The sequence below is a fragment of the Rhinatrema bivittatum genome, chromosome 7 (assembly GCF_901001135.1).
Source record: "Rhinatrema bivittatum chromosome 7, aRhiBiv1.1, whole genome shotgun sequence".
Lineage (NCBI taxonomy): Eukaryota > Metazoa > Chordata > Amphibia > Gymnophiona > Rhinatrematidae > Rhinatrema > Rhinatrema bivittatum.
This window is the reverse complement of record NC_042621.1, coordinates 116818227-116844247: the sequence shown is the minus strand read 5'-3', so window position 1 is coordinate 116844247 and position 26021 is coordinate 116818227. Positions and strand designations below refer to the sequence as shown.

The 26021-nt window shown below is 46.2% G+C and overlaps 1 protein-coding gene across 1 annotated transcript in view; it reads right to left on the bottom strand.

Moving 5' to 3' along the window:
* Positions 1-26021, bottom strand: part of ZSWIM8 (zinc finger SWIM-type containing 8) — a 328217-nt gene that overhangs the window by 278106 nt on the left and 24090 nt on the right. Inside the window, exon 4 of the mRNA XM_029608976.1 lies at positions 6071-6165. Within this exon, the coding sequence (XP_029464836.1) occupies positions 6071-6165 (95 nt within the window). The remainder of the gene's footprint in view (positions 1-6070; positions 6166-26021) is intronic.

Genomic DNA, 26021 nt, shown 5'->3' with positions numbered 1-26021 from the left:
TACAGGGTGAAACAAGCAGTGATAAAACCTATTCTAAAAAATAAAACCGGCAGTTCTAATGATTGGGACCATCCAATATCCAACCTGGCCTTCCTCTCAAAAGTCCTTGAAAAAGCTGTTCTCTCTCATCTTTAAGACTGTCTCTAGACAACCATGACATACATCATCCAAACCAATTCGGGTTCAGGAAAAATTGCTCAACCGAAACTTAACTCATATCCTTAATGGACCCCTTATTATGGGGATTTAACAATGATGAATTATATTTCCTGGTGTTAATTGACACAACAGCAGCCTTCAACACTGTTGACCACACCCTCCTATGCCATCAGCTGAATAAAAAGCAGGATTGGTGCCAATGTTAAGTGGCTCACCTCCTTCCTATCAAAAAGGACTTTCCAACTGTGCAACTATATGATCTGGAAGGTGTCAGACAACACAGGTGTCCTCCAGGGTTCAACAGTCTCGGCAATTCTATTCAACATCTACATGCTTCCTCTATGCAAATTACTATCAGATCTAAGAATCACCTTCTACCTATACGCTGACAACATCCAGTTCTACATACCGTGCACCAAATCTGCTGAAAATACAGCACTGACAATCTTGACGCAAATGAAAGCAATACAATATTAACTATCCCAACTCAAACTAACCCTAAACAAAAAAAAAATAAACTGAAATCATACTGCTAAGAAGAAACCCACCCATAGTTACACCCCATCCACTAAACATGGGTAACTTTAAAATTACACCCTCTGAACAAGCATGAGACTTAGGCTTTCATCTATCTGCATTCCTAACAATGGAAAAGCACAAATTAATTAAAATAGGCTATGGGAAACTATGCCTACTACATAAACTCAAACCATTGCTGACTCACGAAGACTTCCGCTCGGTCCTGCAAACCCTAAACATCTTAACAGACTACTGTAACTCTCTTTTACTAGGAGTACCTATCTAATAAAGCTACAACAACTTCTACAAAATGCTGCAGCAAGGCTCTTAACAGGATTAAGAAAATCTGATATTATCATGCACTCACTGATAGCTCTATATTGGCTACCTGTACGATCTCGAATTCACTACAAAGTATTAACACTAATAGATACAACTATCCATTATAATAACCTAGGTCTGGCAGCCATAGGACTACAACCATACAAAACCACAGAGATCTCCAAGACCTCAGAATAAAAGGATTATTAGCTGTGCCAACATTACTGAATACTTATCTAACAAAAATAAGAGACCGTGTGTTCTCCATTGCTGGCCCAATATTATGGAACCTACTGCCCGAGACACTATGACTGACCCCAGAAAGAAAGTCAAAAGTGAACTGAAAACATAGTTATTTAAAAATACCTAACACCTACCTTAAAACGTACCTGAAATCAGAGCAAACACCGATAAAGACAACTTAAAACTACCTGTGCTCAGAACAAGCACCAATAAGGTCAAAGAAACGAACAGCCCATCATACCCCAAATGACGTCAAAATAAAAAATATGAAACATATCTTATAAACCACTAACCTCTTATCCCAGTACCTTTAGTTAAAACTCTAGAACACCCCATAGATCTCTCTCACACCTGATTACATTAAGTCAATGTTCATGCCTATGTATATTATTTATTTATTTATTTATTTTTGGTTTTTATATACCGGAAGTTCCTGTATACAATACATATCACTCCGGTTCACATTTAACAGAAATAACTATCGCCGGGGAGGCGGTTTACATGGAACATATCGAATTAATGAACGGATAATATATAATAAAGTACAATCTATTGGGAAAAACAACTAAGATCAACTTAGAACACAACTTGGAAACATATAACTGAAGTAATATAAACATTAGATTATTGCTGTAAGGCAAGGATGGTTGTTGTTCTTCTTGCTTTTAGCTCTCTGGGAAAGCTTGACGGAAGAGCCAAGTCTTGAGTTTCACTTTAAAAGTAGTATGGCACGGCTCAATGCGGAGGTCCGGTGGTAGGGAGTTCCAGAGAGACGGGCCCGCTGTAGATAGAGCACGTTTCCTCAGGGTAGATTTTGCAGGTTGGGTGATCATTCTGTTCTGGTATGCCCTTCTGGTTGGTTTTTTAGAGGAGTGTAGTTGAAGCTGGAAGGTTAAGTTGAGTGGAGAGATGTTATGTAGGGCCTTATGAATCATCATGCAGGTTTTGAACTGAATCCTATATTTGATGGGCAGCCAATGGAGATGCTGGAGGATTGGGGTGATATGGTCCCTTTTTTTGGCGTTTGTAAGTATCCTTGCAGTGGCATTCAGTACCATCTGGAGTGGTTTGGTGGTGCATGCTGGAAGGCCCTGCAGGAGTGAATTGCAGTAATCTAGTTTAGGGAGAATGATGGCTTGGAGTACTGTGCGGAAATCCCTATAGAGTAGAAGAGGCTTTAGTTTCTTTAGCACTTGTAATTTAAAGAAGCATTCTTTTGTAGTGTTATTTATGAATTTATTGAGGCTGAGTCTGTTGTCTAGTAGTACTCCCAGATCTCTGACTTGAGGTGCGGTGGCATATCCTGAGGTGTCTGGAGAGTTGCTGGATGTTGGCGGGGCAGGTTGATCCGGTGCTATTATGAGTATTTCCGTTTTGTTGGTGTTTAGAACCAGGTTGAGGCTGGTTAGAAGATCGTTGATGGATGAGAGACATTTTTTCCAGTAGTCCATGGTTTTGTGTATGGTCTCCGTGATAGGGATGAGAATTTGTATATCATCCGCGTATAAGAAATGGGTGAGCTTGAGGTTAGTAAGTAGATGACAGAGTGGGAGAAGGTAAATGTTGAAGAGGGTGGGGGAGAGTGATGATCCTTGTGGTACCCCCATCTTGGCTTGGATGGGGTGAGATTCCTTGTTGTTTATCTTAACTTTGTATGTTCTGTTCTCTAGGAAGGACTTAAACCAATTGAAAGCTGTTCCTGTGATGCCGATGTCTGTAAGACGTTGTAGTAGGCTAGAGTGGTTCACGGTGTCGAACGCTGAGGAAAGATCCAGAAGCGCGAGGAGACAAGGTTGGCCTTTTTCGAGATTGAAGATAATGGTGTCCGTTAGTGTGGATAATAAGGATTCGGTGCTCTTTTTCTTCCGGAATCCATATTGGTTAGTGGTGAGGATATGGTTGTCGTCAAGGAATTCAGAAAGTTGTCTGTTAGCAATTTTCTCCATGATTTTAGCTAGAATGGGGAGGTTAGCTATAGGTCTGTAGTTAGCCGGGTCTGTGGTGGGAAGGTTGGGTTTTTTGAGGAGAGGTTTGAGCAATGCTAACTTGAGTTGGTCCGGAACTTGGCCTTGGGCGAGGGAGCAGTTAATGATATCTGCAACTGGCTTGGCAATGATGTCAGGGATTGAACTCAGCAGGTTTGATGGTATATGGTCTAAGGGGTGAGAGGACGGTTTTATCTTCCTAAGGATGTTCGCTATTTCTAGGGTGGACGTGGGTTCAAGAGTTTCGAGCGCTGCTGTGTATGTGTTGGTTTGATGAGCGGTTGCTGTAGCTGATTGCGGGCTGTGGTTGCTTGCGTGGCTTGTGTGCGGCGTAGGCCCTTTGAGGCCTACGCCGCACACAAGCCACATAACATAACATCATTATAACATTGTTATAATCACATAACATACATATTATGTATGTTATGTGATTATAACAAGTCATTGTATAAGTCTTGCCATAAAATGTTTGTTGTTGTAAACCATTGTGATCTTTATTTGGAAATAAACATATAAAATAACTAAATAAATCACCAACCCACCCTCCTTTTGCAATGCAGCCGCACCTACCACCATCACTTTGGTGAAGGTATGTGGAGCCGTTGCCAGCCAAAAGGAAAGGGCTCAAAACTGAAAATGTTCCCTTAGGACCATGAACCTCTGGAATCTCTGGTGCTCTGGCCTGATGGCTATGTGCAGATACACCTCTATCAAGGCATCTCCCTTGCGTGCCGTTGCTATGACAGACTTTAGTTGGACTTCAGAGTTTCCATGCAGAAATGGGCAACCTTGAAAGCTGCATTTACCTTCTTTAAATCCAATATCTCTTGAATTGGGTATGGGGGGAAAAAGAAACAGGACAACTTAAAAATTGACATCCAGCCACAGTAAGTGCACAGTAAGTGCTGAATCTGTTGGCTCAGACCCTGACCATGCCGAGCATGGTCAGGGTCTGAGCCAACAGATTCAGCAAGACATCTCTGTGAAAAAAAAGAAAGAAAAAAATCTGAGCAGAGTCTGAAGCGGCTCTCAATCATATGCAATTTCTCGCACTTCTAGAGGTGAGAAAGCCAATTCCCCATCAGAATCCTCAGATGTCTCACGATCTACACCCCTTGAACATTACCAGCCTTCCTGCGGCATTTGCCCGCCGTGACTGACAAATGGGAGGCCCGAGCATGCGATTCCTACAAAGTAGCTTGCTTTGCCTTCGCTGGGCACCCCTGCATAAGGTCTGCAGGCCCTGAAAATGAGGATGGATCTATACTGGAGTCCATAGGCCCAAACATGATCTCTCCAACCTCTCGCGTGCAGAAGCTTCTGCCCTCAGGAACACGGGAGGAAGAGAACTGACCATCGCTTCACCTCTCACTCCAATCCCTTCCAAGATACTATAGGCCAAAGGGATGTTCCAACATGGGCAAAAGCTGAAGTAGTCAAATCGCTTTGAGCATCTAAACAGCGCTGACACAAATGGAGAACAAGGACTGAATTACTATCAGACAGTAAGCCTCACAGATAGAAAGGCACTTGGACCTGTTTGTCCCCAGCACCTAGCTCTCCTGAACTTTGGCTCTAGGCGGCCTCTTAGGTCCTTACTCAAATATGTTTTTTTCACAGATTTAAACTGGGACGCGGCATTGGTGTCCTTTCTGCAAATTTTAGCGACCCAGCCCAGGGCAAACTGTATAAAAGGGATACTTCCCTGCTCCACCGGGCTTGCAGCGCAGAACTGCCAGTAGGTTCCACCACTGTCTTGTGGGGGACCACCAGATGTCCACCCGGCAGACCTCTGGACCGAGCTATCAGAAGGGTCACCAACCCCCTGGCTCCTCCACCTCAAACCAGGGGGGGGGGGGGGGGAATAGCCCCACCAGCACCTCACAACCCCCTGGGAGGATCCAGAAATCTTTTAATCTTTTTTCTCTCTCTCTCTCTTCAGACTGCAGGTTTTACACCATCTACTGGAGACAGAGAAATACTGAGAGACTACATGTGGCACACTGGGTTATGTACAGTTTCAGTGAAACTTTTTCTGTCTTGATCTTCTGGCAGGGAGGCAAAACCCAGGAGTCTGGCCTGATCTGGGTATGTAAAGGGAACAGTAATTTAAGTGTATGGAAGGGGCTATAACAGGTTGATCAGTAGCAGTAAAAGTATATTGAAAGGGTAAAGTTAGGTTGTTAGGCAAGGTATACAGCAGATACTTGAAAATAATTAAAATATTGAGATATTTTAATTGTATGTGCATATTTTTGTTCTGTTTTAGTTTTATTTTAGCTGATGTGCATAATATTGTTTGTACATCGCTTTGAGCGATTCTTAAAACGGGAAGAGACATTTATAAATGTCTAAATAAATAAAATAATTTTACAATGTGGTCTTCATATGGAACCTTTTTTACTCTATTACAGGGTTCCCAAACCTGTTCTGGTGTCCCCACAGCCAATTTGATTTTCAGACTATCCCACAATGACTATGCAAGAGAGAAATCTACAAACATTGGAAACCCTGCATAATCTTTGTGGAGATCCTAAAAACCTGACTGTGGAGTCACCAGAGCAGGTTTGGGAAGCCCTGCTCTATTACATTTATTCCAGGAGGAGTATAAATAGATAATTTTATACTCAAGTTTTACTATGGGTTCACCAATATCAGCAATATGCAGATAATTTCAGTTTATAGGCTGCCACTCTTCCAGACTCCAAATGAGCTTTAAAATATAAGGCTTCAAAGAAAATTTCAGAGTTTAAATCCTTCTCTTCTACCTTTTTCTGAGCCTGGGAAAGTACATTTTAACAGGTGCAGGACTCATGAGAAACTCAAGTCAAGCTTCCACACACCTATCTGGAGAGGATCCTTCACTGCTCTCAACCGGAAGAGCTGCTCCCCTCGCTGGAACTCGTCTGCACTGCCATTCGCCAAGCAGGAGTACAACCTACAGAAAAAGCAGAAAGCAAAGAGGCTTTCACTTACATTAGGATTTCTCTGTGAGCTTCTACTTCAAAGTCTAACAAATGCAATATTCAGTACAGAGGAGGTTTCTAATGGAAAGCAAGAGTTAGAAGTCAAGTGAACTTCTTTTGAAGGCAGTACAATCCATTCTCGCAACTTTTCAGCTATATGTTACTACTATTTCCATTCTAAGGGTTCATTGCCATATTCTTTTCCTCTGGTGTGGTATTTTCTGTTCCATGTATTTCACTTTTATACTCTTTAAAAAAAAAACAAAAAAAAAAAACAATCTTCCTTCCTTAAAAAAAGAAAAAAAAATAGTGCGCACATTTGATTTCTGAAGTCTATAATACAGCTTTTATGTAAGGGATGTATTCACCACAAAAAGCAAAGTTGCTAATCTGCAACATGTGTTCTCTGAAGAGAAAATTTCAGCCATACAAGTCAATCCTATGGCCACACAGCATACACACATTTCTTTTTAGTTAATTACTGGCATATCTTATCAAAGAATACCAAAATTATATTTTTGTTAGCAGGACCTTCCTAACACCTTATGGCAACTCAGATTGCTTTCTGATTTTTTACCACTGTTTGGGGGTCTCATTTAATCCTTAGTCCAAAAGTATATTGCATTTTGTTTTGTTTTTTTAAAGAAAAATTTATACTCTTAAAAACAGGGTATAACTTCTCTTAAAATAGTCCTTTCAGAGGTCTTCAGCCTGATGAGTTATCACATTTTGTTTACCTCTGCTTCAGGGGCATTTTATTTATACCACACCAGCATTTGATTTTGCAAGGGGTTCCTTCTGCGCTTGGTGTTTTCCTTAGTCAGCCATTTTGAAATTTTAAAATTTAAAAAAAAAAAAAAAAGAGAGACCAAACACCACACACACACACACAATATACCTCTGGACCAATAATTATATGTGACCCCCAATAGCAGTAAAAAAAAAAAACAAACAAAAAAACCCCCAAACAATCAGAAAGCAATCTGAGTTGCCGTGGGGTATTATGAAGGTCACTAGCTCCAACAAGGAACCTGACCCGAAAACAGAAATAGACAGGTATAAGAATCTTCACAGACCAAATGAATTAGAGCAGAATTAGAAACAGCGGACTCTCCGACTTAATGCAGAAGTGGGCAGGACTCTGGACTGATCCTTGGTACTACAGGAATGAAAATTATCGAAGGTAAGACCTAATTTTCTTTTCCCTGTACATACCGGATCAGTCCAGACTCCTGGGATGTACCAGAGCTTAAACTACTTGGGATGGGACCCGGAGAAGCCCGCTCTCAATACGCCTGCTCCAAAATTGCCCTCCCTGGGATTCTGGACATCCAGCCGATAATGACGTGCAAACGTATGCAACGATTTCCAAGTCTCTGCTCTGCAGATCTCTTGTGGGGAGATCTGATGACACTCCACCCAGGAAGCCGCCTGGGAACATGTAGCATGTGCCTTCAGACCCAAAGGCAAGGGCCGACCACCTAAAAGATATGCGGAATTTATGGCCTCCTTCAACCACTGTGAGATGGTGGTCTTTGACACCATATTACCCTTTTTGAGACCCTACCAGAGGATGAAAAGATGATCCGACACCCGAAGTCATTAGTAACTGCCATATAGCGTAGAAGGACCCTACGCACATCCAGCTTCTTCAAGTCCTTGGAAAAGGGATCCGACCTGTCGAGTTGCGAAAACGCAGGAAGCTCCACCGACTGGTTCAATTGAAAAGAAGAAACTAATTTTGGCAAAAACGAGGGAACCGTCCGAAGACTAATTCTGGACTCAGAGATCCGCAAGAAAGGTTCCCTACAGGATAACACCTGAAGTTCAGAAACTTGTCTAGCCGAAGCGATTGCCACCAAAAATACTACCTTCAACGTAAGATCCTTCAATGTCGCCCTCTTCAGTGGTTGAAACGGTGGGGCACACAAGGCGTTTAGCACCACGTTTAAGTTCCAGGAGGGACAAGGAACAAGCAGCGGTGGATGTAAATGCTTTGCCCCCTTAAGAAAATGGGCAACATCTGGATGTGACGCCAGCGTCCCCCCTTCCACAGAACCACGTAAGCAACTGAGGGCAATCACCTGCACACGTAATGAACTACAGGACAGGCCCTTGGCCAATCCTTGAAGAAAGGCTAAAATATCAGAAACAGATGCCAGAGTAGCCCGAATCGCCCGTGCAACACACCATGATTCGAAAACCTTCCAAACTCGCACATATGATAAGGAAGTCGAGGTCTTGCGCGACTGTAGGAGAGTGGAGACCACTCCATCAGAATAACCTTTACCTCTTAAACGGCGCCTCTCAAACGCCAAGCTGCTAGACAAAAGCGATCTACCTGATCGAAACAAACAGGCCCCTGATGAAGTACATTCGGTAACTCCAGAAGACGCAGTGATTCCTCTAATGCTAGATTGAGAAGGTCTGCAAACCACGGGCGCCGTGGCCACTCAGGAGCCACCATAATTACCTCCGTAGGTTGACTCTATTCAGCGAAGGACCTTGCCGATCAGAGGCCAGGGGGGAAAAACACACAGACGGATCGATGTCGGCCACCCCCTCTGCCCCCGGTTCCCTGCGGCGGGCAAAGAAGCGTGGAGCCTTGGCATTCTGAAAGGTTGCCATCAGATCCATGGCCGGCTGTCGCAAATTAGCTGGAACACACGATCCGCAAGCTCCCATTCTCCGGGTCTAGTTGATGCAGACTCAGTCTACGTGAATGTTGTCTACCCCTGCTATGTGAGACACGGCAATGCTGATAAGGTGCCATTCCGCCCACTGAATTAACAGCCGAGCTTCTAACGCCACCGGAAGACTCCTGGTTCCCCACCCCCCCCCTGACGATTGATATAGGCCACCGTTGTCGCATTGTCGGACAGTACCCTGACAGACTTTCCCTGAATCAGGGGTAGGAAGGCCTGGAGAGCCAGATGCACCGCCTCGGACACCGGACTCCAGCGGGAAAACAATGCCGATTGTAAGGGTCGCATGTGTGCGAAAGCCCACAGTACCAATTCCAGTGTCGATGCCATGGAACCTATCAACTGCAGATAGTCCCAAACCGTCAGTGTCTGTTTCTGCAGCAAGGCCCTGACCTGGTCTTGTAATTTGTGACTGTGCTCGATGGAAAGAAAAACCTTGCCTTGCATGAATAAAGCTCCCAAAAATTCCAGTGACAGAGGGATTGAGGTGACTCTTGGATGTATTGACCACCCAGCCGAGGGAGCGCAACAACTGTAGAACCTGCTGAATCGCTGAACGACAAAGCGCCTCGGACTTTGCTCGGATCAACCAATCGTCCAGATACGGATGGATTAACAGCCCCTCCCGATGCAACTGCGCTGCAACCACCACCATGATCTTGGTGAAAGTCCTGGGAGCCGTCGCAAGACCCAAAGGTAACACTTGAAACTGGTAATGATTCCCCAACATGTAGAACCTGAGGAGCCTCTGATGATCTTTCCAGATTCCAATGTGCAGATATGCCTCCGTGAGATCCAGCAAAGCCAGGAACTCTCCCAGCCTCACGGAAGCATTCTTGGACCTCAGGGTCTCCATGCAAAAGCATGGTATCCGGAGACATCTGTTGACGTACTTTAGATCTAGTATGGGCCAGAAGGTTCCTTCTTTTTTTGGAACGATGAAGTATATGGCGTAGTGTCCTTTTCGTTGCTCCAATGCGGGAACTGGGACAATTGCCCCCAGATCCAACAACCGGACCAAAGTCTGCTGAACCGCATGCCACTTTTCCGCGTGACCGCACAGGGATGGGAAAAATCTTGGATTGGGAAGGCAAACAAAATCTAAGGTATAGCCGTGTTTTATCACAGAGAGTACCCACTGGTCTGTTGTGATTGTGGTCCATACCTCGTAAAAGAGACAGTCTGCCCCCTACCTTCAGCATGGAGGGGTGGACCGGTGGGACATCATTATGCTGACTTACCGCAGGGAGTCGAAGCGGCGTAAGTGGGTCTACCAAATAGTCTTCCTCGAAAGGACTGGGACTGCTGCCTACCCCCTCCAGAACGAAAGGAGGATGAAGGGGTACTAGGACGAGGAGCACGAGCCTTACGATTTCCCCAAAATCTGGATCTGGACGAGAAGGACCCCTTGGAACGCGACCTGTCCTCCAGGAGTCTGTACCCTTTATTTTCGCCCAGCAACTGGATCATGTCTTCCAATTCCTTACCGAACAGGAGCTTGCCCTTAAATGGTAAGGATCCCAGGCGAGACTTGGAGGCTCCGTCCACAGACCAGTTCCGCAATCACAATAGGCGTCTGGCCAAGATGGCCGAAACCATGGAACGAGCCGAAGTTCTAAGGAGGTCATACAGGGCATCCGCACTATAAGCCACGACCGCTTCAAGGCGACCCGCTTGTCTGGCTTCTTCCTCTGAAATCCCCTCGTTGGCGAGCACTTGTTACACCCAACGTAGACCGGCCCGTAACGTGAAGTTACTACAAATTACCGCTCGGGCCCCCAGAGCGGAGACTTCGAAAATCTTCTTCAGCTGAATCTCCAACTTGCGATCCTGAAGATCCTTCAATGCCGTGGCTCCCGAGACCGGAATGGTCCTCTGCGTTACCCCAAGACTGCGGCATCCACCTTCGGCACCCGCAGGACTTCCAGAGCATCCTCCGGCAAGGGATAAAGTTTATCCATAGCCTTCGTGACCTTCAGACCCAAGTCTGGGGTATCCCATTTTCGAAAGAGAAAATCCGTCGCTGAGAAGTGAAAAGGAAATGTTGTAGAAGGGCCACTCAGACCCATCAACACTGGATCCATTGAACCAAGCAGAGACTCCTCGGGCGGCGTAGCGATCCCTAACTCCCCCAGAATGGCGGGAATCAGTGGAGCCAGCTCGTCCCTTCGGAAAAGGCAGATCACTCTCGGGTCATCACCCTCCGAAGCCTGGCTCTGCCTTGCCGCTCCCTGCGCCTGTTTGCCATCTCCCTCTGCCCCCCCCCCTTGGGGGCAGGGAGGGCTCCTCCTGAATCTCCTGATCCATCAAGCTGAAGGGGGACTCTGTGTCCTCCCTAGGGGGAAGAGCCCGCAACGGACGTTTTGATTTGGGCCGCCCCTCCGTGCTCTCCAAGCAGGGATGAGCCCTGTCCGTGGGGTATGGGCCCTAAAGGCCCCCTGACTGAGGTGAGTGCCTCTTATAGGCTTTGCAGGCTTTAAAGGCCCTATGCATTGCCAAAATAAATCCCGAGGAAAAAGAAGCATCGGAGTCTTCAGAATCTGTGCCTGTGCCCCCCCCCCTCGCTGCCCCCTCTGGCAAAACAGGCCATGGGGCCGGGCGGTGCGGGGAATCTCTGGGCCCCGCCGCGAACAGTGCCGCGAGGGGAGCCGGCGCCAAGATGGCGGGTTTTCCCGTGATTTTTGCCAATTGCTTGGGGGGGGGGGGGGGGGTGCTGCTGAGCGCTCCGACCATCCGCCGCCTCACTACCACTCCCCGAGATGATCCTGAGGGACCCTCACCTCTGGGTAAGCAGGCTGAACACAGCCAGTCCCGAGAGAGGCGCACACCATCCGAGCCACGAGCCAAGCAGGCCGACCCCCGTGGCATGCTCGGCGCTAACGAGAAAACTCACCCTAACTAAACCCACGGGAGGAGGAGGGGAGAGGAGGAGAGAGAATGTCGAATCGGCCACCACCGCACTAGAGTCCAGAAGCCGCCGCTAAATAAAAACTGCTATTTTTTTTTTTTTAAACCTCTGAGCTGTCCCTCATCGGGTTCTGAAGCGGTCCAGCTGGGGTGAGTGAGCCGGGCTCCCCGGTATCACCCCGGCTAGGCTGTAAGATAACCCAGGGTCCTCGACCCTTAGTCCCAGCAATCTACTCGACCAGGGGGGGATGATCCACTCAGGGCCTGACAACCCCCTGGGAGACAAGGACCGGCACTATGAACGTCTTCCTCAATTCTCTCTTTTTTTTTTTTTTTTTTTAAACTTAATTGAAAGGAAGAAAGCCACAAAAAACACCCTTACTAACTAAAATCCCTGTAAATCTTTTTTTTTTTTTTTTTTTTTAAATCAAATCAGACTGTGGGAAGTACACCCGGACCATCTGCTGGAGACAGAGTAATACCAACAGGCTGTGGGTGGCACCCTGGTATTTATGGCACAGCCTGTCAAGTTTTGCTCTGTCTCCATCTGCTGGTGCGGAGGCAAAACCCAGGAGTCTGGACTGATCCGGTATGTACAGGGAATACTTGATCTCTACTTAAGGTAGAACATACAGTATTTACCATTTTTCCCATTATTTCTTTCTAATGGAACCTATTCATTAAATGCTTGCAACAATGTAGCAAACAGACCTCTTAGGTCCTTACTCAAATATGTTTTTTTCACAGATTTAAACTGGGAGGAAAGAACTTAAATTGTTGTACAAAGTCTCTTGAATTTGTGGTGGAATGTCACAACACTTAACATTTTCTTGCTCAGAACTCATTTAACAAGTGGCACAGAAACCTATTAGCCAAAAACTAAACTAGCTGTGCACCAAGATATGACAGAATGACATATGATGATAATACAAAGAGGATAAAGTAGTATAGACACGTCCACTGAGCAAGGACTGAACAGGATAGGAGGGGGCTAACAAAGGGATATACTATAGCATTTGAATCAATCCAAAACAGAAAATAAACTGGAAGTGCAATGTCTGTGAGGCAGCAAGCTTCAAACACACTCTTTGGAAAACATGATCAGATGCAGGCATATGCCTAGACTGAAAGCCAATTTACTTTATTTCAGAGGCCTCATCCTCTATCCAGGATTGACAAAAATCTATCCTGCTGCCTCAGAGGAATGAAGGATGTGAAATAGACAGACTAAAGTGGACTGAGGAAGGACAAGGGGTAAACCTCATTCCTCCAGTGGTCAATTCCACTATATATAGTTCTTTCACGGCCATAAACAGAAAACCCCGTTGGCACTTGTACAGAAAATAAAGATACAGGATTGATGTGGAGACCACAAAGAGAAATAGATTTAGTGTCTGAAAAAGGAGGTAGGCATTTACCTATGCCACGGATGGCAAACTCCAGCCCTCAAGTGCCACAAACAGGCCAGGTTTTCAGGATATCTACAATGAATATGCATGCTAGTGCATGCAAATCTCTCATGCATATTCATTGTAGATATCTTGAAAACATGGCCTGTACTCTAGGACTGGAGTTCACCATCCCTGACCTATGCTAACTATTCAGAGGAATCTAAAGGAACAGCAGGAAAAAATTGATGTCATTTTCCAAGAGGAAAACAGTATGGGTAAGAATTTGACATGATACTCCATAAATTGCGTAAGACCCTTCTGAAAATTCCTAATTGACTCAATCCATAACTTTTGCAGAGAGTAATGCCTCTCTGACAGTGGAAGGAGAAATTACTTACCTGATAATTTCGTTTTCCTTAGTGTAGACAGATGGACTCAGGACCAAAGGGTATAGTGTACTCCTGTTAGCAGTTGGAGACGGATCAGATTTCAATCTGATGTCAGCCCTAGTACATATACCCCTGCAGGAAGTGCAGCTCTTCAGTATTTTCCTCAAAAAGCATTGTGGATATATGTATGACTGAATATTTGAATAACTTGATTAACTTTATAACTTGGTTGACTTGATCTGGTTGAATTGGCTATAGCTGGAGACAGCTAATGCCCTCAACTGAGAAACGTCGACACCCGGTAGGCTGGGTGTCGTAGATCAAGGAAAGCATGGCTTACCCATGAATCACTCGCTCCCGGGGATATCCCCCGAGAATTCCATGAGTAACGGCAGCCGTGGGTGAGATGCTGAATCCATCCGTCTACACTAAGGAAAACGAAATTATCAGGTAAGTAATTTCTCCATTTCCTAGCGTGTAGCAGAGGGACTCAGGACCAATGGGATGTATAAAAGCTACTCCCGAACCGGGTGGGAGGCTGCCCGTGACCCACTTAGTACTGTCCTTGCAAATACTGTGTCCTCCAGAGCCTGAACATCCATGCGGTAATGGAGTAGTCTCATTGCTCCCCATCCTCGTAGGCTAGCATCCATGGCGAGTAGTCCTCTATCCACACCTGGTGAAGGTGTGGATAGAGGACCATGTTGCCGCCCTGCAGATTTCGGCAGGTGACAGCATCTTGGTTTCCGCCCAGGACACTGCCTGGGCTCTAGTAGAATGGGCCTTGATTTGTAAAGGCAGTGGCTTGCCTGCTTCCATGTAGGCCGCCTTCATGATTTCTTTGATCCAGCGGGCTATGGTTGCTCGCGAGGCCGCTTCCCCCTGCTTCTTCCCCCTGTGAAGGACGAATAGATGGTCCGTCTTTCGTATGGATTCCGACCTTTCCAGGTATCGGGCTAGGAGTCTGCAGACGTTGAGATGGCGTAGGCTTCAAGCCTCTTCCGAATTCTTATGCTCATCTGGCGATGGTAGTGAGATGGTTTGGTTGAGATGGAAGTGAGACACCACTTTGGGGAGGAACGACGGAACTGTGCGTAACTGGATGGATCTTAGGGCGAGTCTGAGGAACGACTCTCGGCAGGACAGTGCTTGTAGCTCGGATATACGACAGGCTGAACAGACTGCCAGCAGGAAGGCTGTCTTCAATGTTAATAGTCTGAGAGACAGGCTGCAGAAAGGTCTGAATGAGGTTCCTGCTAGGAAGTCTAGGACCAGGTTAAGGTTCCAAAGAGGCACCGGCCACTTTAGGGGTGGTCGGATGTGCTTGACTCCTTTCAGGAAGCGGGAGACATCCGGGTGAGAGGTTATGCTGCTGCTCTCGCTCTTGGTTCCGTAGCATGACCAGGCAGCCACCTGTACCTTGATGGAGTTGAGGAACAATCCCTTCTGTAGCCCGTTCTGTAGGAATTCCAAAATCACAGGAATTTTGACTGAGCGTGGTATGATGTTGTGGTCCTCGCACCAGGCTTCGAATACTCTCCAAATCCTTATGTATATTAGGGATGTGGAGAACTTGCATGCTCGGAGTAGGGTGTCAATTACTGCCCCCGAGGATCCTCTCCTCCTTAGGCGAGCCCTCTCAATGGCCAGACTGTAAGAGAATAGAGCTGGATCCTCATGGAGGATCGGCCCCTGTTGGAGCAGGTCTCTGTGTGGAGGTAGCAGCAGGGGGTTCCCTGCCAGCAGTCTTCGCATGTCTGAGTACCACGGTCTTCTTGGCCAGTCCGGGGCCACTAGAAGTACTGGCCCCCTGTGGTGTTCTATCTTGTGGATGATGTGCCCAATAGGGGCCACGGTGGGAAGGCGTATAACAGTCTCCTGTGGCCAGGTTTGTACCAGGGCATTGATTCCCTCGGACTGGGGTTCCCACCTGCGGCTGAAGAAACTGGGTATCTGGGCGTTGGACCAGTTTGCCAGGAGGTCCATGGTCGGTGTTCCCCAATGGTTTATTATCAATTGGAATGCTGTGGTTGACAGTTTCCATTCTCATGGATCTAGACTTTCTCTGCTGAGGTAGTCCGCTGCGACATTGTCTTTCTCGGCAATGTGGATGGCAGAGATCTCTTGAAGATTCACTTCCGCCCATGACATTAGGGGGTCTATTTCCAGAGACACCTGTTGGCTTCTGGTTCCTCCCTGACAGATGATGTAGGCCACTGTTGTGGCGTTATCCGACATTACTCTGACCGCACCTTAGGCAGGCTAGTCTGACTGCACGGGCTTCTAGGCGATTTGATATTCCAACCCGACTCTTCTTTGTTCCATTGCTCTTGGGCGGTTAGCTCCTGACCGCATGCTCCCCATCCTCGTAGCTAGCATCCATGGCGAGTAGGATCCAGGTTGGGGAGGATAGTCTGGTTCCCTGGCTCAGATGGGCTTCTTGTAGCCACCATCGTAGTTGGGCCCGAACTCTGTCCGGGAACTGAAGCCGTACAGTGTAGTTCTGGGACAGTGGATTCCATCGTGATAGTAGTGAGCGTTGCAGGGGTCATGAGAGCCTGTGCCCATAGGACTACTTCCAGTGTGGATGCCATGAGGCCGAGAACTTGTAGGTAATCCCATGCTGTGGGGTGAAGTTCGCTCAATAGGGTTCTTAACTGGGTCATCAGTTTTGATCTCCTTGTCAGTGTCAGGATGACCTTGTCTTGTTTGGTGTTGAATCAGACTCCCAAGTATTCTAGAGATTGGGAAGGCTGCAGGCAGCTCTTGTTTGTGTTGACCACCCACCCGAGGCTCTCCAGTAGAGTTTTGACTCTGTTGGTTGCCTGGTGGCTTTCCTCTGGGGATTTTGCTCTGATCAGCCAATCGTCTAGATAATGGTGCACGCGGATTCCTTCCTTCCTCAGTGTTGCTGCCACCATTACTATGATCTTGGTGAACGTCCGGGGTGCAGTGGCTAACCCGAAAGGCAGTGCCCGGAACTGGTAGTGATGGTCCAGGATCAAGAAGCGTAGAAAACGCTGATGCTCTTGATGGATAGGAATGTGTTGAAGCACTGTGATCCTCTGCCCCTGGAGGTCCAGGGGAAGGATCACTGGTTTCTCTTATTCCTGTCCTCCGGTAGCCATGGCAGTGGGGACTCACCCCCCTTGTTGGATAATTTCTCTAGTTCGCTTCCGAACAGGACCGTTCCCTTGAAAGGCATCCTTGTGAGTCTCGTTTTGGAGGATGCGTCGGCTGACTAGTTTCGGAGCCAGATTTGTCTTCTGGATGCCACGGCGGATGAGACTCCCCTAGCTGCTGGGCGTACCAGATCCAAAATGGCATTCGCGAGGAATGAAACAGCTGGCTCTATGGCTTCCCCAGGAGTGTTGTTCCTGGTCTGTGCTAAGCAGGCGCGTGTCACCACGGCACAGCAGACCGCTATCTGTAAAGACATAGTGGAGACATCAAAGGACTGTTTGAGGATAGATTCCAGACGTCTGTCTTGAGCATCCTTGAGTGCTGCCCCTCCCTCCACCGGGATAGTAGTGCGCTTCGAGACCGCACAGACCATGGCATCCACTTTCGGACATGCCAGGAGCTCTTTGGCGGCAGGGTCCATAGGGTACATGGCTGCCAGAGCCCGGCCCCCTTTGAACGTCGTTTGAGGCATCCATTCCAGGTCAATTAGTTGCTAGACTGCTTGTAATAGTGGGAAATGGCAGGAGGTCTGACAGAGACCCTCCAAAAATGGGTTCGTCTTAGGTTCCCCAGAGGCATTTGTGCCTGGGATGGCAAGCTCTTTTAAGCTGTGTGTGACCAGGTCTGGAAGCTCATCCTTGGTGAAGAAGCATCTCATGGCTCGATGGGGTTCTGCCCCCGGAGGGAGTTCCCCTTCCTCCAGGGGTTCTGACCCTCATCTGAGATGTCTGTGTCCCCGAGGGTGGGGCTTCTGGGCAGTGGGATCACTTCCCTGGGCACAGAGGGTCCTGGCATGTTGAGGTCCTCTGGTGGGGCCTGTGACCGAATCGTAGAAGGCCCAGGTTGCATGCAGACTTTTGAAGAATTCCACCCAGGAGATAGAAGCTGGGTCTAGACTAGGGGGTGCTGTGTCCCTGGGGAGCCCCGTTTGAAAAGGGGGGGGGGAGTCCCGCTGTGTGATGCTAGGTCTGGCGAACTGCTCGAAAGGCTGGGGATAGATTCCAGGCCCTAGGGGACCCAACTCATGGCTGATGGCCATGAGTTGGGTCCCCTAGGGCCTCTTCGCACTGTATGCACAGGGCCATGGCCTCCTCATGCTGTGTCGCTCTAATGTGACATGCTGGGCAAAGGCCCTGAGCTTTGAGCTTATTTTCAGGTGGTGCCATGATTTGTGCGCGTACAATACAGTTGTGCGCTCGGGTGTGCGAAGTTGCACGCGTGGGTTTGGTGCGCGCGGGTCGAAATTACGCGCCCGGCACAGTGGGCGCGTGGCTATGCGCTTCGCTTGTGCACGCGACGTTGTGCGCAAAAGTATTTGCGCGCACGGATCGAGATGGCGGACAGAGTGGCGAACGGGACCAAAATGGTGACTGCGACCTCGCGGACAATATGGCAACCACCTTGGAGGGTCTCCACTTGGGAGGGCCCTCTGATCTGACCGGGGTCTAGCCCTGCTTGGGCAGATCAACCCGGTGGCACTGGTCCTGGCTGGCGACCTGTGCGTCTCCTCGAGCTTCAGAGACTTTCAAATAGATTTTTACCTTACCTTGTCTAGGCGCTTCCCAGTTTTGTTCTGGGTGGTCTCCGGCTGCCCGGGAGGGGGGGGGGGCGGGGGAATACCTTCACCGCCACGCTCAAGGTTGCACCCGCTGCCTCTCAGCCTCACCTGATGCCGGGGGCTAGGTCCCCGCCGAGGATCAGCCGCCAGACCGAGGCTTACCTCCAAGGGATCACGGAAATCACCTCGGGAATCTTGACTGGGAGAGGGACCCAACGGGTGTCACCGCAGAAGAGCAAGGCTCGTCTGTAGAGGTAAGATTTCTTCTTAATTTGGGTTTCTTTGGTAAATTTTACTCTTAACACTGTGTTAGCATGCATAGAGTCCCTAACTGCTATGGAGATGGAAAATACTGAAGAGCTGCACTTCCTGCAGAGGTATATGTACTAGGGCTGACGTCAGATTGAAATCTGATCCGTCTCCAACTGCTATCAGGAGTACACTATACCCATTGGTCCTGAGTCCATCTGCTACACGCTAGGAAATATGTACTTAAACTTTAATGGTTGAAGAGCTGATGCAAAGCAAAGACTCAGCTTCATTCGGGGCTGGGGCATCCAAGAGTCCAAAATCCTGTATTAACAGATCCTATACTGATAAGATTTTAAACTAAGGGTAATGGCACACAAACAGGAAACTTAAGCTGTTCAACGAAAGTGAATGTTATGAGCAGAGAAATGTCCAAAAGGTATGGAACCATTAAGTACACCAAAAAATGACAAGTAGGACAAAGTAGTTGCAAAGCTACAGGAAGGGGAACACACAAACTTTGAAAAATGCAATATGTATGAATGCTCAAACAATTTTTAAAAAATCCCAGATCTGGAGACTCTCCTGGAAGAAGCTGGCCTGCATACTGTCACTATTATGTACACAGTGCTATCAGAATTATGACCGATATAGCTATTTTAGACTATTCCTTGTTCAGAAAGCTATGTAGAAATGGGAAGTAATGATACTGATGAATACCATGAAAAACAAAATACCACTGGAGAGCAAGAAAGGCAATAGGGCAAACTAAAGTACAACTAGAAAAAGATATCTAAGGCAACAAGACAGGGAAACAAGACATTTAAGTTATGTTAGTGATTGGGGAAGTGCAGACATGGAATTATGGGACAAAAATGAAGGGTAAGAATGTGTGTAGGGAAACCAGCACAATATTTGGAATTTTTTTTCTGAACACATTTTTGTGCAGCAGTTACAGGAAGAATTGATTAGGGAAGAACTGCAGATAAAGCATGTTTGCTCACTTGTAAACAACGTTCTCCACAGACAAGATAAATCAGTCATAGCACGCAAGGTTGTGTCATACAACAGCACCAACCCAAAACAGCTCTCAAGTTCAGTGTCTGCGCATGTGCAGTTCTTCACATAAGCTAGAGAGGCAGATCTCTTGCAGGCCTGTAAAAGCATGGAAACCCTCTCAGAACATCCTTTCCTCTCAAGAAGCAACATCTCAATGGCCATGCAATAAGACAAAAAGGAGCTGATCCTTGCACATGACCAGACCCTGTAGCAGTAGATCTCATTTTGCAGAAATCTGAAGGACTCTCCTTCCTTGATTCTTACAAGGTAAGCATCAGGCTCTTCCCTGAAGCTAAAGAATAAGCTAGCCAGAATGTAAGAGTGCTCCACACAGTCCACTAGTCAATTAGAGTTCTTTTGGCAGCTTCCTTTCCCAATCAGTTGGGATCAAAGGACATGAACAGTTGAGAAACTTAACACTATAAGGTTGAGTGTTCTTCGGGTAATATACTTGGGCTCTCTTGCTGTCCTGGGCATGGACAGCAGTTTTCCTTTGTGCACATGGTCTTGGAAAGAATACTGGCAGCACAATAGCTTGATTACTGTAGAATCAAGACATCACTTTTGGAAGAAATTTTGAGTTTGTACAACTCTTGTGAAAAAAAAAACGCAGGTATGGGGAATAAGAGACCAGCGCATGTAATTTGCTTGTTCTTCATGCCAAAGGGACAGCCACAAAAAAGTTTCCAGATGAGAAACTTCAAATCCACTGATTCTAGATGTTTGAAAGGTGGTTTGATGAGCTGAATCAAAACCACATTGAAGTTCCAAGGCACCAGATGTTTACTGACTGGAACTCCACAGTCCCAACGTGAATTTAGATTCTAAAGAGTGGAAAAAGACTGAAGCCCAGTCTACTTGCTGATGCTATACTATGATGGTAGAGAGATGTACTTTAACTGAAAAGATGCTGAGGCCTGAGGACAAAAAGGCCACAGAAGGCGGCATCCTGGAGGCTGGTCTCACCCCCATGTAGAGAACCTCTTCTATTTGAAACTATAGGATTTTCTGGTTTAAGGCTTCCTGGCTGAAATAAGCACACACTTCACCTTCTTAGGAAGATGTAAGGAGGTGACCATGGCATGGATGTTGAACACGCAGTAAAGATCAGTGATGGCAGAATCAATTGCCCAACTGAGTTATGAGAGATGGAATTCCCCCCCCCCCCCCCCCCCAAGAGTACCTAAGGTTGAACTGACAGACAGAGGAGGTATGGATGCCACACTTGACATGGACAGGCCGAGCCTTTTATCCTGAAGGACCTTATGGACATTCCTGGCAATGAGAAAAACTGGCAGGCATTTATACAGTAGACTGATGTGCCAGCTTAGCACAAAAGCATCAGGAGCTAATCTGCAATCACTTGGATATATGGAACAGAACTTCTTTACCTTCCATTGTGCTTTGAGATGAACAGGTCAATTAATGGACTTCCCCTACAACCTAACAAATCGTTTGCAACCTCCTGAATCATGGATTATGCGAGCAACTGTAGAACTAACATGACTGTCCAACAGCATCAGCACTTTCCAACCTTTTCAAGCCCAAGGCACACTTAACAAAAATGTTTTATGCACACTAGCCTAGAAAGAGCAGGGAGTGCTCAGTCACATTGCCAAAACAGCAGCTAGAGATACACTAACAGCCCCACAAAGAGAGGGGGGGGGGAGGGGCAAAAAAACATGGACCAACTCCCATTTCATACAAGCACAGAATAAGAGTTATTGTGGTACAGGCAGCCAACTCAATTACCCTGGCTGCTGCATGGCTGCCAGATCTTCTCCACTGTTGTTCCTCCCAGCACTTATACACATTCCCTTCCCCATCTCATTCAACTTGGGAAAGGAGATAGAGACTGGAAGGACTCAAAGAAAGGATAACAAGAGAAAGCAGTGCCAAGCTATCTATGCCCTGCATGCTGCCCATTAAGTCCCACAATTGAGGGCTTATGCTGTAGCTGGGAAGAGAAGGTATGCATGATTACATGTGCTCAGAAAGGAGCTATTAAATGTTTAGCAAGAAGAGACACCGGTGGTGCTCCCAAGGTGTTAAGAGCAGACACTAGGTGCTGGCCTGGATTAAAGTATCAGAGTATCAAGCAGCGGCGACTTTTTCATGGCACACCTGATCAGGTCTGAAGGCACACTAGTTGGGAAACTGTCCTAAATGCCTGGTCACCAGGAGATGAGTTGTGAAGACAGGCTTACAATCAGATTTAGAGGGCATATGGGCCTGTGTCCCTTATTTATATAGAACAAAAGCTACCTAATTGTCTGTATAAAGATTCTTTTATTTGATTTATATTCCACTTTTTTTAGGCACTTCAAAGAGGATTACATTCAGGTACCTTAGGTATTTGCCCGACAGCAAGTGAGAAAGAGCCCTTAATGCATATCAAATGACCTGCAAAAGCAGAAGGTTGATTTGCCGGTGGACTTTCCATTTGGGTCTATATTCCTTGGGTCAATGCAGAACTGGTGTGCACTCCCCAACCTCTTGTGGAATCACTGGTAGACACAGTCAAGAGATGCATAGAGATGTGCAGTGACAGACTTAGTGCCAGAACTTCCAGGTTTATCCACCACTGGAGGGATGCTCACATCTCAGAGGTTACCAATGACTAGGTGAAATAAAGGCTGAAACATCTGAACCTACCTGTAGAGGGCCCATTGAAGACCCCATATATGCAGGTGAGTCAGAACACCCTTATGAACCGCCACACCCATGTGACCCAAAAAGACAAGGATTGACCTTGCCGACTTTTGGTTTTATTATAGGAGGAACCTCAAAAAGTCCCTTTCAGCAGATAAAAAAACCTTTTGAAATGAGTCTATCCATGCTCCTATGAACTGGTTCCTCTGGAAAACGATCAAGTTAGACTTTAAAAAATTGACCAGGAATCTCAGGTTTGGAGAAACTGGACCATCATACATAAGGACTTGATCATGCCTGCTGGAGACAGGTCCATCAACAACCAATCGTCCAGGTATGGGAACACATGGAATCTCTGCCTATGAAGCGGTGCAGCCACAACTCAGACATTTCGTATACCACTAAGACCAGCGAGGAGACCAAACAGGATCACTTTGTACTGTTAGTGCACGCCATGAACCTGAGGAACTGCCAATGGGTAGGGTGAATAGGAATGTGCGCAGAAAGGTCTTTCAGATCCAGAGCATACATCTAACCCTTCATTTGAAGGAAGGGCAGAATTGTCTGGAGGGAATAGATCTTGAACCTCTCCCAAATTAACACATATCCAAAATGGGCCTCAGTGCCCCTAACTTCTTGGGAGATCAAGAAGTACTGGTAACAGAACCCTTTGTCACCACCTGAGAAAGAACAAGCTCTATGGCCTTCTGCTGAAAGAGAGAGGGGCTACTCCCAGCTGGCAGCTGAGCAGATTGGGAGAGGTCAGAATTGAAAACTATCTTCAGTAGATCAGAAGTGCATGCGAAAAGCACAAGTAGTAGGTATACTCCATAATTCTCAGGACCCACTTGTCCTTTGTGATGCAAATTCATTCTGGCAGAAAGGACTGCACCAGACGTGGTGGATCTCAGGAACATTAAAAATTGGTCTCTGGCTTAGACTGTGACTGATGCTGGGCTTTCAGTTGCCCACTATTTCCATCAACCTCTGGCGCGCAGTTGTTACAGCAGTGCAGGAAGAGGTCAATGATATTGAAAAGGACAGAAGGGCTGTCTCTGGAAAAAATGGATGTTTGTATGAAGTGCTGATTTATCTGACTGGTCCAGGTTGGTTTTCTGTCACCGCAAACAGTAATAGCAAAGTGAATTGAGGCTCCTTGATCAGATAAAGTCCAAGAGACAGTGTGTCACCGAACAAGTTCGCATCCGTACAGGTGGATGTGAATATCTTCTTGGAGCCCATTTGCTTGTAACTACACAAGCCTCCTAGCTCCTAAGAAAAATGTGTCATGGTTCTAGCCACAGTGTCGTGGAGCAAGGTTCTAGCACAGTGTCATGGACCATTCCAGGTCGTGGAGCAGCTGTGCTGCCTGCATTTGGTCCAAGTCTTTGGGGTTTTACCTGATGGTGCCTTCTGTAGTGCTTCCATCTTTCAGGTACAGAACTGCTGCACTCTCAGGGACATTTGGCACAACTGGGACAGTTGGGAGCATCATCATATAGACCCAAGCAGCAATAACAAATTATGTGGGTATCTGTGATGGAGATGCGATGCTCACACCTTAAACCCATTCACCAGGGGCTTTTTAGCCTTCAGTTTCTACAGTTGTTTTTTTTTTGTACAACTTAAAAATTCTGTTGAGGTGCTAAGGCAGCAATGAGAAGAGTCTTGCAAACTCATAAAACCTGAGGCAAGAAGAAAACCAAACACAGAATATATCCATGCAATAGCTCAGACAAAAATAGAATAAGGAGTTTACTCCCACACATGCTCAGAAAGGCTTTATCTGAGCTTTAAGAGCTGTGTCCATGTTGGCGCCTTCAGATGTCACCCAATGTGTTATGGCTTATTTATGCCTGCTCGTCTACAAAGAAGCAACAAAAGCATAAATAAATAGAAGATGGACCTTGATCCATGCTCAGAAGAGAATCTAGATAAAATAAGAAAAAAAACCAAAGTGGATAACGGACAGAAAATATCATAGATTATTGAGAGTAGATTTTTTTTTTAGGTTGCTACATTTGAAGCTATTTTTTCAGAATATACTTCTGGATAGTGATGTCTTGGTGGTATCTAGATCTTCCACCTGGTGTCCTCCACATTCAGGTGATCCTATGATCCAGGCATTTGAATGTATGGTAGAGCATGATGTATGCGCTTTAGAGTTTCTGGACTATGATGCGGTAAAAGTAATTTGTCAAGAGCAGAACAAGCAGCTTTGAATAACTTGGCTAACTATTACAACATTGTAATTAAACCTGCCAAGAAGAGCAGATGTGTGGTAGTCATGAACTCCATGGACTATCAGTGGGAGGCTCTTGGACAGCTTTCAGATTCTGTATATTATGAACAATTGTTGATTGATCCTATTTTGGATCGAATGAAGGTCTTGTATGTAATGCTTTATCTATAGACAACATTATTAACAAGGAAGCAGCTTTCCTAATGAAGAACATACTTGCATTCCTTGTTTTTGTTGCCAAAAATACACAAAAGTTGGTGCCATCCCCTGGATGCCCAATTATTTCCAGTTTGGGTTCTGTATTAGAACTATCAAAATTTATGGTTACATTTCTTCAATCCTTTGACCCCATGGTTCAATTTTATGTGAGGATTCCTCTCATTTCACCGAGTTATTGAGTGGTATCCATTTACAAGGACTATGGATGTGTGGTTAGCTATTCTCGACAGTCTTTATATTCCAATATTTCTCAGCATGAAGCTCTTGATGTTGTACGGGGTTCCCACCTCATTTTTGGTAACTAACTAATATACAGAAAAGTACTTTGACTGGGGAGGTACATTGCATAAGCAAATCAAACAGGCCCCGATTTAACTTGTCTTTATATTTCTGCTTTTGAAGACAGCGTGATCTATCCTTTTTGGAGGTTTTATTCCCCTCTAGTTAAGGTACATCAATGATATATTTATGATCTGAAGCGTTTACAGGAAGGTTTCCTGGAATTTGATGACAAAAAAAAAAAAAAAAAAAAACTGGGTTCCCAATTCATGCTTTACAAAAAACCCTGCATAGGTATCAGGTGCCATTTTTAGACACATGGGTATGGTATGACACTAGGGTTTTTTCAACCACTTTATTTATGAAGCCAACTGATAGAAATAACTTACTCCATTATAACAATGTTCATCCTCCACATCTAAAAGCAAATATTCCAGTTAGACAATTTTTTCATTTAAGACTGGTTTACACTATGAGGAGGATTTTAAATATAATGCTGGATATCCTCTGTGAGCAGCTTATTCATTGCTGAAATCCTCCACAAATAGTGCAGTGGGCTTACAAAACATGCTTGGTATGTGAATTGTGATCTGTTTCAAATATCTAAAGTACATTTGTCCAACCATATGGTTTGTGGGGACCCCACTAGATGGCCTTAGTCCCTTATCCTAGTATTTCAACTAGAGGGACAGACCATTCTCTGAGGCAGTCTGCGATTGTCTGATCTTGTACAGAAGTGTGTGTGTGGGGGGGGGGGGGGCTACCATTTCTAGTGATGATTAATGTGATTGGGGGTGGTCATGTCATCTATTGTCTCAGAGGAATCTTCCTAGGGCATGATCCGGACAATGGTGTCCCATGCTCCCTCCTCAGACAAGCTAGATTTCTCCACAGAGAGAAATGGTTGCGCTAGGGCTCATTACCAAGCCCTCCCAAGGAGTGAAGACGAGAGGAACCCCCCCCTTGAGGGAACAAATTCACCATCCTGGAAAGAT